The following is a 14,089-nucleotide window of genomic DNA, read 5'->3' as shown; positions in this document are numbered from 1 at the left end:
TACAAAAGCATTACCCAAAAAGGCTAATAGGAATATTCTGGCATCCAAGTTTTAGTAGAGTTGAGACTTATGTGAAGGAGTTGCTCAGATTTGATTTCTCTGGTTCTAATAAGCTTGCAGTTTGTATATTAATCTAGCAAAAAAAAAATCCACACACATTAAACATATAGAAAATGTTAACATTTTCAAACAAAGGAAATGCGAAGTCATGAAACCCTAAAGAATGGAGTACAAAGCACTACAGTGCAGTTTTACACTCAAATAGTCTTTATCTAATGAACAAGAGCTACTTTTGCTGTTGACATTAGAGGGCAGTGTTGCCACAGCACAATCAGCAGCACAGCAATATACTTTTTTAAAAATAAAGCTTAATAAATGCATACATTTCAGAAAGTCAGCCACAATTTCTTGTTAAAAAGCTCATAAAAAATGAACAAAAGTATCACAATTAAGAGTCTGCACACTGTTAATGATTAAAAAGGTTTCTAAAAGAAAGAAGTTTAAGGGATTTTTATTTGTAATAGTTGTCACAGATATTGCCCTTATTTCCGTGCCACTTACCATAGGACCTCTCCTGCTTCTTCTTTCCAGCCATTCATGCTTCCAGGCTGGCATACACATTGCCTTGAGTTTCTCCCTGATCATACGCTCTTCTGGGCGGTCATCCATCTTCTGCAACCCCCTGAGGGTTTCTCTATTCTCCATGTCACAACTACAGCAAAGAAAAATATATTGTAGTCATAGATGCAATTATTTTTAGTTAAGGTATAATAATATAGCATTCTTAAGCTTTGTGCCATCCTGTTCTTCCTCTCCTTAAAATGCAGCTACTAAAACATTATTTTCAACTGACTGCAGCAAGCCTTTCAAGTTATGACTAATTTGCTAGTCTGCAGTTTGCACTATACCTGTTTTGAGGGGTATTTCTTTAAAATGTGTGTATTGCTTGTAATGTTGGACACCCAGTAAAGAGGAATGTCTTGGCAAATATTAAACCAATACAATAATTACCCTGTATGTCATGTCATTCACCAAAAGTTTCAGAAGTGTTGTGATCATTCATGCATGCATTGGCAATTCAAAGCTTGCAATCTATTTAAAGAAAAAATTATAAAATTAATATAAATGGTGAAAAGTTTCCATCTTCAAGGGATTCACAATCATGAAGCTATGTATGTTGTGCCTCTTCCTATACATGAACACTTCCGCAAAAAAAGAGGACTTGTAAACTAATACACAGTATGTTTAAACTAGACACAGAAATAATGGAAGTAAGGCTAGTGTCCTTGAGATATGCTTTCTGAGCGACTGATGACTCAAGAGCACTTCAAGTCAGCTACAATTGTAGCAAAACTCACAGCAAGTTCATATCTGTAAAGTGAAAGTATAATTCATCTGGGATTGTGCTTTTTTGACCTACAGCAAAGTAATTGCCTGTGATTGCTGGCAAAAACAAAGCAGCAAAAAATACTGTCAGACACTGAAAAACAAATATGAACGGTCTGGAAGATTTCCTGATTCTGTTGAATTATCAGCTAAATCACCAAGAAAACCACATTCTTAAGCAGCAGTACATGATCCCCTTCCATCTTCTTGAAGTTAGCCATCTTTAAAAATAAGCAAGCTTAAGCTAACTTTCAGAATAAAATTTTGTTTCAAAAATAAAATCACAATTTAAGGCTATATAATAGTTACAATGAGAAACAGTTGCATATTTACATTGCTGCTTTCATGTATGCAGTCTTCAACTTCTAAAACTTCTAGCTATTCAGTTAAAACTACATTTATGCACCATATGATGATTACAACATATTCCCTACAACATTCACTGCAATAAGATGTTAAAATTACAATGCTTATCAGCAATGTATTACTAAAGTTAATTTATCACAAATCCCTACTTTGAAAAATGAGAAGTTTTCACTGGTCAGGAGGAGTAGTCTTTTTTTTTTTTTATAGACACAAAGGAAACAAAGTATTCTGAGACAGGAAATAACTCTTCCTGTTCAGTGCTGAAGTGTAATAAACAGATGGATATTGTAAACAAACTTCATTTTCTTTCAAGCAATATCTAAACCTACTGTTAATAACCAAATTTAGACACTCAGAACTGTCTAGCCATTAAAGACTTAAATGTTTATAAATTGAAAAACAATCAGTCGAAAAATTAATATTTTTTCAGAGGTTAAGCATTAATGTTTGCTTAACTTCAAATCTAATGCAAGTGAAAAGTTATTTTTGTCCCAGCACTGAATTTCATACTATTGCTTTCTAGAAAGAGACAAAACCTAGCAATTCTTCATGAAAAACAAAGACATTACAGAAGCAGGTAGAGTACAAATGAAGAATGTGCCTAAAAGCTTAAAGTAGGAGAAAAAAACCTGTATTGTCTAAAAAGGGCTGATTTTATATTTTCTCCTCAGTCAAAAAAAAATCAGTTCAAAGACAAAAATCTTTGTCTGCATAAGAATGGTACAGCTTCAAAATAATATAGGTGCAGGTTAAAAATAGAGTTACTATGTTTTTATATTAGTTATTCCATGGCATGAACCATCTCAGTTGCATAAATACTTTGTATACAAGACAGAAAACACTATCCCAGCAGTGAAAGAATGATACAGTATTTCATTTGTTCATATAACCATGATTAACTTCTCAACTGATATAAAAAAAGTCTTTTAGAGGCCCCTGGACTTGAATTCATGAACAATGCAATATGGCAGTGGAGGCTTCACAATCTGTACTTGTTTTCTAAAAAGCAGAGGCAACTATCTTCCGCTCACGTGACAGCTAAACTGATCTATTCTTGCCTGCACAAAGAACTCTTGTGCTTTTCCTCCATGCAGGTGGGAAAGACCAACTGAGTCTGAAAGCTTTTGCTCAGTAAATCAGTTATCTTTTTGCAGAATTTAATTATTGTGTGTATTTTTACAGAACACAGTTTCTGAAGTATTCAAAATCCCAAAACCTTCCTATTTTAACTCAAGCTTGGCTAAGACTATAGTTTACTAAATAGTCTTATACTGTTGGATCTGTGGAAAAAATATTTTTCCTGTGAATGCTCAAATTTTCCTGCATACTGCAGGACATCCTAATTTTGTAGCCTAAACCTACAGGTTTTGTTTATTTTTTAGTCTAAAGCAAAACTCATCTGTTCTAGTCAAGCTGAAGTTTGTCCTCTACATGACAACAGGTGGGTTGCCAGTCCCCATATCACTGTACCACAGCACACAAAAAAACCCCAAAACAAAACCAAAAACAACCCCTCAAAAAACCCAGAGTGTACTCCACTGAGGACTTGATCCTGATCTTCATACAGCAAAATCTATTCCTGAGTCAAGGTAACAATGTGCTTAAGTGACTGCTATGTAGTACTTTATTTGAACAGCAATGACACAGCTAAGGAGCAGGCCAAAAAAAGAAAAAGGAGGATACAAGGATTTTTTCCAGATAAAATTTAACTTTTAATCTACAAATACTCAATCGCAGGGAGGAAAAAAAAATATTAGCTGCTGAGTAATTTTATTATTTTTTAAAAAACATTTGTCTGAAGCAAGTTAGCAAAGGTAACAGTGGTCAAACCATGGGTGACCACAGAAGATACTCATGAACAAGTGGTCACACAGAAGCTCTGTCAGAACAATGTGCTTAATAGATTGTGAGAAGGAGCAGCCCAGGGTTTAATGAAGCAGCACTGAATGAGAAGAAAAGAATATGGGAGAAGTTATATATTTTGCTCAGTGCAAGTGCCATATATGGTGACAATCAATACTGGGGGCAAGCTTAGACAGGATGTAGAGAGCTCATTTTGGAGACAGTAAGCAAGAATTAAGACTATTGACAGCCAGCTACCTACAACCCAACCCTCAACAGGTCCCAAGAACTTTGGGCTAGTCCAGCTGGCCTGGAGGAATGCTAGGAGCAGAGCTCAGCATTGGGAGCAGTGACAAAAAACAAAATTCAAACAAACAAAGTTAGCCATTCCCTGAAAAGGTCAGCTACTAGTGTTTCAGATAACTTCTGACCACTAACAGTTCCAGTAGTGTTCACAGTTTTTTCTTTTGCCATTAAGTATTTTTAATGATATCAAGATCAGTTTTTAAAAAAATCGGATCAAGATGAGCAAGACATGGTCTGTCCTCCTGCCAGTCTCCCATTTCTCCTCTTCCTGACCCACTACTGCTGTTATCTAATAATTTGTGTCCAACCTAACAAAGGAAAAGATAAAGTATGACACATTTCATTAAAATTAAAAAATTAACAGGGAACTTTCTCAACCTGGTACTAATGGCAGCAACTGTCACTTAAAGACAGCGCTGAACACACTACTTCACAGAGACTAACGAATCTAGCTTCCTAAAATAGTTATAGGAATTTTAGCCAAATGTTGTAAGTGTGAAATTAAGTTCTATTCTTCTGTTAGAGTAGCTGACAAATACAAAAGCGAAAACAGTCCTATTTTTTTTCTAGCTGCCTCAGCTTCTCCAATAGCTCATCATCTTTCCTTGAGAATAACTAGACTGCCTTCATTTGACCAATACGCTTCCCACTAAAGCTCACAAGGAGTACATATTGAGTGGAACTCTGCACCCACTGTTTGCCTTTCACTCACATTAAAAAACTGCTACTTAATGTCATTTAGATGAATCACTAACAAGCATTTTGCATTAGAAACACCTTTCAATTTACCTCAAATAAACTTGTATTTTCTACATATATTTTAAAACTTACTTATAAACTATAAAACATGTTACAAAACTACAGAAAAAGCATAAGTGATGCCCAGGTGTGTGGGAAAATTGCTTGGAGGGGGGAAATTACAGACCTAATAGAAGTTGTAGTATTATAACAACTTTTTAAGAGAAAAATACAGTTGCCACTTTCTGACAGTTGGCATGCATGGAATCTACTCCAACATGGTTCCCTAGGCAACACAACCTGCTATCCTAGAGGAGTAGTGGAGGGTGGAGTGGAGACACACCCAGCCAGGCTCTGCTGTACTCCCTGCAGGATTGGGAACTTGATGGTACCATACAGCCGATAAGCTGCATAGCAGCTGCCAAATGGAAAATATATGAGATGTCTGTTGCTGGACCAACAACTGTGGTGAAACTATTCTCCTTAGATGAACCTTGCTCATTATAATCTCATTATAATACTAACACACATCTCCATCCCAAAGTTACCCATCTGTAAGGCACGACCACCCCTCACCGAGCATGCACTTTGTATTTCTTATAAACTATGCCTTTAAATGAAAGCGAGATAAGTTTACACCAATAAATAATGAAAGAATGTATGACTAGAGTCACTCAAGCTCCACCTGAGTGCGGCGAATGAAGAGACGGGACGCAGCTTGATGCAAGCAAATGTCAATTTATTGTACAGAAGCACGAGTTTTTATACTCTTTCAGAAGGTGCGCGTTTTAAACAGATTGGTTCTTGAAGCTAAGCATTGCATACTAGGCAATCCCTGATTGGTGGTTAACTACCATCAATTAACAGCAAGGTGTTATCTTTCCTTGGCGCCATCCATCTCCCACTCCCCTGTGCTCTGCAAACATGCCTCATCATGTTAATTGTTGTGTCTATTCACACTCCTTGTCCTCCCAGGGTTCCTGACCTACAAGCTCGAGCACATTCCCCTCAGCTAACCGATTGCCACGCATGGTCCTAGTTTGCAGACCGCTCCTGCATCTCCCCCTTCCTGTTGCACAAAAAGAACCTTTGAAACCGAACAAGTAAAAACAAGGTATAAGTAATAGAACACATAAAAAACCAACTGAGACATATTATCAGTGTCAAAATAACCCACTGTCTCTGTTCCATACAATTTTACAATTTCCCCTTTTTGTTTTTGAACAGCTAGTACCAGGTTTGCCGTGTTCTGCAGGGCTCTTGCAAACATGACAGCAACCAAGGTAATAGCAAACAAACAATACTGCCAATTGAGTGAATGGATGCCAAAAAGGCTGAAATTTTCTCAGATTTTGATAACATGTTGCTGCAATGGGGCACCTAAAATCCTTTCAGCACATACCATCAGAATCCTCACAGCCGTGTCCTTGAACCAACAACAAAAAGCAGTGGCAATTTTGACTCACATTCTTAACTGCCTACCAAACAAGGTGATTTAACTCTTTAATGCTTTCCCTGCTGTTACTCTGGATAAGAGAAGAACCGCTGCGACACGTTCCCATCATAGCCTCCTACTACATTCGCATCTACAGAAAGACAATTATCGACATTCAAAGTGTAAACAGTATCATCTTCTTTTGGATTAACATTATACATAGGTGGAAGGGCACACCAAACAAGAACTGGTTCAGTCAAAAAGTTCAAAACATAGCATGCCTTCTCTGAACATACCTCTGGGGTCATTCCCTTCATTCCCTCTCTTTTTTATGCAAAGAGAAACACTTTTACCACAACAGAGAAGCCCCTATTCACATCTCTGAGCCTGGACACAAACCGCAGCTGTATGCTCCACCAGGCTCAGGGCAGGAATCATTCATGTAGTTACATAGCTATGTATCTCTACAAGCATGCAGACACCTATTAAACACTAGATAACCATGTTTATCTTTCCTATTCTCCTTCACAATACCTAGCTGTTCTCTCATCTCTTGTTAGGTCAAATATTCTCCAGTTTCCTCTCCTATCTCTCTCTTCAGACATTCTCTATCCTCCCCTTTTTTGCTTGTTAATTGTGAGGAGGCAAAGGTTGTGTGTAGCTGGGTGACCATGACCTGCTTTATGTTACAATCAACTAAACACTGAATACAGGAAAAAAAGCATGGGAGACATAAGGCAAACATCAATAAGGTGGTTAAAGATAATTATAATAAATCCTGTAATACTTTTGATCCACAGCCCAAAGTTTCCCAGCCGTGAGAAGAGACCAAAGGCATCCCGCCCCTGGCTCTGTTGCAGATCTTTGTTTTAAGGCTTTTGAGTTTTGTATACTTTTGTAAATTAATTCACAGTGGTCACTCAGATTCACGTAACACATCCTATCAAAGTCTTCACACTTGTGTCCCTGTGCTAATAATAAAAATCAATAGCAAGTAGGTTCTGTAGCAACATATGATGGACAGAATCAACATCTGTTAATAAGCCAGAAAAAAAAGTACAGTATTTGTAGTATTACTTTGTTTAGCAAGCTAGCAGCCTAATTTACTAAGCAAGTTAAGAGCGTGTACTATTCTTACAGAAGAGATTAGAGAAGCAAAAATCTGTTATGCTGCATTCCAGAACTCAGCCTTGAGAATTACAGTCTGCTGTGAGTTCTGCATTACAATCATTTGACACATGTTGCGGTTGCGATTGTGAAAGTTGCCCGTTTACAATTTTCATTGGCATTATCACAGCTAGTTGTTTTAAAAGCAACCCTTGAGCTTCCTGATGTTCGACTTGTTGCAAAATATTCTGAAGCCAATCAATCAAGTTAGTATTAAAGTTAGTGACTCTCTAGGACCCTGCAAGACTGTGGCAAGACTCCCACATCCTGACTGCTTTAATAGCCATCTCATTCATTTGCAAACAGTTGTCCCTGGGATACCTTGCCTGAGTCACAGAATCGGCACAATTAATTTCTCCAGCCAACTGCTCATAGTTAACAGCAATTCCCCGATTAAGGTTTACAATCAAGGCCACTATACATAGCTCACAAAAATCAAATAACCACATCATATACTGTATCAGTTAGTACCATACAAAGCAATAACTTCCAATCATGCAGTGTGAGTGTATAAGGCTCTGCCATCACTTCAAGAAGGAACATAGCAAATGTATTATGAATCCTCCCTTCCCGCACTGCTTTGCTTAACTCTTTAACAGCCTCGTATTGCACAGGCTGCCACTCTGCAGGTTGATTTGTCTGACAAAATACTGAACATGCCATAGCGACTCCCAAAACCCATCACTGAAGTGTTTCCCACTTGCATTCCTGCCACCAATCCCTCAGACTCCCTTTCACCCTCCCCAAAAATACAATCAATGCATCAGGAGAGACCAGGGGGTGGGGGAAAGGTCTAGCTCCTTTTCCAGATCTATAGGACCTGGATCAAAAGGTTTATCAGTGTCAATGGAATCATTGTCCGAGTTGTCCTGTTCCCGTGCTTGCTCCTGTGTTGTGAGGGTCGCTGCAATCAGTGACAGAAGCTTTGGGGGCAGAGGAGGTGTGGACAGAATCGCCGTCGCTGACGGTGTCTTGAGAAGAGTCGCGCTGTCGGTGGAATTTACAGCTTCCTCTGGTTTAGCACCGTTAGTAGAATTAGTCCACACTTGGCAAAGAGTAGTCAGAATTTGCCACCAAGATGCTAAATGCATTCCCGACACGGAGCTCCCCTCCGCGGCAGCATCATGCAATTGGCTGCTGTATGTACACACTTTCATTCTTTCAAAGTCTCTAAAGTTTCTTGGCTGCTCACCTGTCTCGATGAATACAGGTGTTATCCTCGGGGTTTAGGTTGTCCGCCTGGTCCAGACAGCCAGACGATCGTTCAGCCAAGCCGTCTCCTCCGGAACGCAGCCCTCTTCCACGAGCTGTCTTTTTTATCGACCAGTTCCGTCCTTATTCTTCCAAGGCTTCGGAACACCACCATAGGGGTCACCATTTGAGGAGACTGAGGCACGGACTCCCTGATCTGACTAGAAGACCCTTCATGAGTCCATATACGTCTCTTTCTGGGGACGAAGCCTGATTCCCCATTACGGATTTCCCACAGCTCACCTCTCAACTCCGGAGGGATTTCAGGCCGGCTCCTGCTTCCTTTCAGCAGATCATTCAAAGTTCTGTGGGATTCGCTGCAAGTCGCTCAGATAAGCGATTTGAGAGCCCTTCACGTCAGATCCTTAAACGCATCACATCGGGGTCACCAATTTGCGGCGAATGAAGAGACGGGACGCAGCTTGATGCAAGCAAATGTCAATTTATTGTACAGAAGCACGAGTTTTTATACTCTTTCAGAAGGTGGGTGTTTTAAACAGATTGGTTCTTGAAGCTAAGCCTTGCATACTAGGCAATCCCTGATTAGTGGTTAACTACCAGCAATTAACAGCAAGGTGTTACCTTTCCTTGGCGCCATCCTTGGCGCCATCCATCTCCCACTCCCCTGTGCTCTGCAAACATGCCTCATCATGTTAATTGTTGTGTCTATTCACACTCCTTGTCCTCCCAGGGTTCCTGACCTACAAGCTCGAGCACATTCCCCTCAGCTAACTGATTGCCATGCATGGTCCTAGTTTGCAGACCGCTCCTGCACCTGAGAGTAAAGTATAAAATTGAATGAATGAGGGTGGAAGTTAAGGAAGACTCCATTTTAACTTCTGGGATCAGTTGATGGGCTGAACCTGTCTTCTCCCCCATAGGGATGCTTATTGGGTAAGAACTTTGACTTATGCATGCTAAATAACTAACTAATTCTAGCTGTCATTAGTAATTATGGTTTTGGTTGTATATAGTTTGGTTGTGTATCATTTCAAGCTTGTTTTTTACAGACAGTCCCTATCACTGGCAATCACGAAACTTAACTTGTCATGATTTTATAATAGAGTGTTATTCTGTAAACTGTTAGTGTTAGTCCTTTGTGGGCGCTAACAGTTGTTGGCAGTGGGTAACACATTTAAATAAAGTGGGAAGACCTGCTGAGGGGTCCCCCTTATGCTGTTGGCATGTTTCCCTGAACAAGGCAGTTGCATTGCCCTCCAATCCAGTGGGACTGTTCAGTGAAGGGTCCCTATAATGGGACACTGACAGACTGGTCGGACACAAGGGTCTTGGCTTTCCTGGGGTACTGATAGACAGATCAAACACCTGGGGTTGAGAGGATTTCCCCCCACCCTTTTCACGTGACAAGGTGTAATTAAACAGAGAAACGTAACACCCAGCAGGTTTCTGTGGAACCTCCACTGCCCTGGGGATCCCAGGCTGCAGTGCAAGCATCCCTGCTGGAAACCACCATCAGGTGACAGCCACATCTTTACAAAGTAGTTTTAAAAGTTAAAGCTTATCCTATTTCTTCCAGCATTTTTCTATAAAAGGCTAACAAATCCATTTAGAATGTGAAAACATTGAAGAAAACCCTTTCTGTTATTTGGCTCTAAACCCTAACCTACTGAGCCTACACCTTTACTAGTTTAGTAGTAATTGTTATTTACTCAGTTTGATACATCCCTTGTCTTCTCTCCCTATAAAGTCATTTGGTCTCAAAGACCATGATAATCAAGTGTATCTCTGGAAGACTGACAGGTCAAAAAGATGCATTTGTCAAAGAACATTTCACTGCTAATAGGACAACATTCATAACTGAAGCACAAGACTGAACCATCACCTTCAGTGGAACCTCACAGGCCCTGGTCAAGAAGGATCACCCCTTCAGTGATGAAGACACAGATCTTCAAAGATAGATGTCTAAAGTTAGAGGTAAATTACCTGCCTGGATTTTCTATCTCCTATTTAGTCAAATCCACCTACTTGAAATATGTAAAAAAATTGGTTGAATTGTTTGCTGTGAAGCCACCTAGTCATACTTTGAGATTGTGGCAATATTCAGTAGCCACTGAAAAGGAGTCCTCCTACAGAACAAGACAAGAAATATCGGTCTCTATTTACAACAGATGTTTGCCACAAAGCTAATGAAATGGGCTTCTCTTCTGCATGTTTCCTAAGGAAGCTATCAGACATCTGAAGCAAATATTACAAAAGCTCCTAGGTCTCTCTAATCATTCCTGCTGTTATTTAGTCTCTGTCCTGGTTTCAGCTGGGATAGAGTTAATTTTCTTCTTGATAGCTAGTACAGTGCTGTGTTTTGGACGTGATGTGAGAACAATGTTGATAGGACACTGATGGTTTTAGTTGTTGCTGGGTAATGTTTATACTGAATCAAGGACTTTTCAGTTCCTTGGGCCCTGCCAGCCAGAGGGCTGGAGGGGCATGGGAAATTGGGAGGGGACACAGCCAGGACAGGTGACCCAAATTAGCCAAAGAGGTATTCCATACCATATGATGTCATGCTGAGTATATAAACTGGGGGAAGAAGAAGGAAGGGGACATTTGGCATTATGGTGTTTGTCTTCCTGAGTGACCATTATGCATGATGGAGCCCTGCTTTCCTGGGGATGGCTGAACATCTGCCTGCCCATGGGAAGTGGTGAATTAATTCTATGCTTTGCTTTGCTTGCATGCACGGCTTTTGCTTTACCTATTAAATTGTTCTTATCTCAACCCTGGAGTTTTACATTCCTTTCTGGTTCTCCTCCCCGTCCCTCTGGGTGAGGGGGAGTGAGCAAGCGGCTGCGTGGTGCTTGGTTGCAGGCTGGAGTTAAACCACAACAGTCTCCCAGTACCAACTCTGATGCATCAAGATATACATATACTGTGATATTTTCAGGATTTTAAAATAGCAGTTCATTACATGATCTCTCAAACTCTTTACTTTCATACTAAAAGGTTTGCAGAGGGAGTCTGGTATCTTATCTCTATAAAACCAAGTTTATTCCATTATTGAGCAAAATTTCTCAAAGTTACAGGAAGTAGATAATTTACATTGATACATGGAGACCCAAAGCCACTAATAATTGTGCAGCCTAATTATTTTCATAATTTTATGTATTTGGACTAATATCTGAAATGTGACAATACAGCTTACACAAGATTCAGTCAGTTTCTTCAGTATCCCAACAGAGAACAGAATCCAGTATGCCCAGCTCACATTGGGGCAACTGAGGAGAAAAAGCATGTCCTGCCCCCATCCCAGTGTGACATACTAATGGGCATTACTCCAAGAACTGCAGTGATGTCATTAAAAAGAAAAAGATAGCAATACAAGTGCTCACTTACAGTCAACTATGATTATTTCATCTGCACCAGGTTTTAGGATCTCAAGCATAGCTATTAGAGAAAGGGGATTAGCATGTAAACAAGTAACTTGGACAGGAATTAGCTACATAGATTTTCCAAAGCTACAACCTATTAAATAATTTTGTGAGGAGTTATAAACAAGAAAGGGAATTTAGACCATTCTGGCACTGTTCAAGACTGCAGAATTATCAGCAGATATCAAATGTTCCGAGATTGCTGGTGTAAAGGGAATTTTAAAGTTCTCTCGGCAAAAAGACAATCATAAATCACAAAGCAAATAACATTTATAAGCCTTTATTTTCTTCTTTCTAGCAAAGAAGCATAACAGTCTAAATTTAAGTCTTAATGACTGGTTAGGCAGTAAATGGTATGTAATGCAAACGGAGAACCAGACTTACTCTTTTCAAAACAAATAAGTCTTTAAAATATTTAAAGATAAATTTTTAAAAAGTTATAAACCTCAACAAGCTCTGGCCTTACAGAAGGAGACTAGAGACCCAGAAAGACATTTAACAGATTTGCTCTTGTTCTTTTCTGAAGAACGATTTTAATACCATGTTTCCATGGTAAAAAAAAAATAAATTATATTTCTCATCAGGATTTTATTTGTTTCTTAGTGTACACTGCTGACAATTATAAATTATTATCATCATCTACTAAATGCTACTTCAGTAAAACTAGAAGTCATGAAGCAGAACCCCAGTATGCTAATCATCCCAATTTTTCTTATTTACATATCTTGTCTGTATCTGGTTTTGTTATTTGGTATTCATCTTTAAGCTTATGCTCTAATTTGATAAATATATGGACAAACTTACATGAAAAGAGAAGAAAAAACAGAACAGTGAGTTACACTGGCAATTATTAGATTTCCTAAGATTTAGGAATTCAATAATAAACTGTATTAAAGAAGCACTAAAACTTGCTAAAGAGATGTCTGTTTTGCTCACTGACACTCAGAGACCCATTCAAAATGTCTCCTTACCCTGCAAAGATTTATGCACACACTAAGCTTAGCTCCAAAAGCCAAAGGGGAGTAAACATTTCCACATACATTTCTAGCTCTGGCATAAAAAGCTTTCCTGAGGTACAGAAATAAAGTAAAAAATTCCTCGCAAGCCTATTTTGAGTAACTTCTAGGTGAAAAAACACCACCCTATAGCAATGTATTAGAACCCTTCACCCACCTATGGTAGATTTATAGTGGACAGCATATTTTCTATCAGCAGAAAATCACAGGTGAACCATGCTCTTACAATGAAAACCCAAGACGGATTTTCAGTAAAACACCCTCGCATGCAATACAGAGTGCACTGTGCTGTACAGGGAGAGTATGTCTCCCTGTGCAACAAGGAGGGACCTTTTGGTGATGTCTGTCAACTAGTCTAGCCACAGGCCAGGCATACAACAACTATACCCATTCTAACAGTGGCAGCTACTATTACAAATATTTTTGTAGAGATAAAAACAAGCTACCATGAAAAAAACCCAACTAACTTCCAAGAAAAGGCATTCAAAACTTCTGCAAGCATATAGCTAAAAATGGTTATGGTTTCAATAACTCCTATTTCAGCTTCTTTAAAATCCAGAATATAAAGAGTAATTAAGTGCAGCAATCTTATCTAATAAGGAGGGGAGTATTTAGTGAGGTAACTTCAAAAAAAAATAATCAGTGTAGTTAGAAAGCCATTAAAAAAATCCATAATAACCAAATAGGTCTGTGATAAAGTAAGGAAGCTGATTACAGGACAGCAAGTATACGGACTACTCCTTAACAAAAATATACCATTTTTTCTTATTCTCAGCATATTCCTGACTGAGATTTTAAAGACTTTGCTGCATTCATATCCTACTTGTAACAATGTACTTAAGCTTTTAACTTGTAGTAACATATACTACTTTAGAAATATAAGTCTTGATATTAATTTTTTAAAAAATAATAACATACTGTCAGTAAAAATGCAGTGAGCTCACATCCCTTTTGTATCGGCCTGGATAAAGGAAGAGAGATATAATCAGTATTTGCTTAAAAATCGACATAAAAATTGCAGACACATTCACATAGTAGTGTGAAAGCATAACACTAGAGAAGCATTACTTTACAAGAGCTCCAGCTTGTCACCAGTCATTTGAGGAAGGACACAACGTTCCATGTAAATGGAATTTGATCAGAAAGGCTTTACATTCAAGTTTCAGTACAGTCATTCCCTCCCAGGCTCCTAGGTA

General features: G+C 38.9%; 1 protein-coding gene across 2 annotated transcripts in view; it reads right to left on the bottom strand.

The window, feature by feature from the left end:
- Positions 1–14,089, bottom strand: part of LOC121080575 (mitogen-activated protein kinase kinase kinase 1-like) — a 124,186-nt gene that overhangs the window by 23,480 nt on the left and 86,617 nt on the right. For both annotated transcript variants that reach the window (XM_040578696.1, XM_040578695.1), the window contains exon 2: positions 562–712. In XM_040578696.1, the coding sequence (XP_040434630.1) occupies positions 562–712 (151 nt within the window). The remainder of the gene's footprint in view (positions 1–561; positions 713–14,089) is intronic.

The sequence above is a fragment of the Falco naumanni genome, chromosome W (genome assembly GCF_017639655.2).
Source record: "Falco naumanni isolate bFalNau1 chromosome W, bFalNau1.pat, whole genome shotgun sequence".
NCBI classification, from domain to species: Eukaryota; Metazoa; Chordata; class Aves; order Falconiformes; family Falconidae; genus Falco; species Falco naumanni.
Note: the sequence above shows the minus strand (reverse complement) of the source record. Positions and strands in the feature narration are given on the sequence as shown.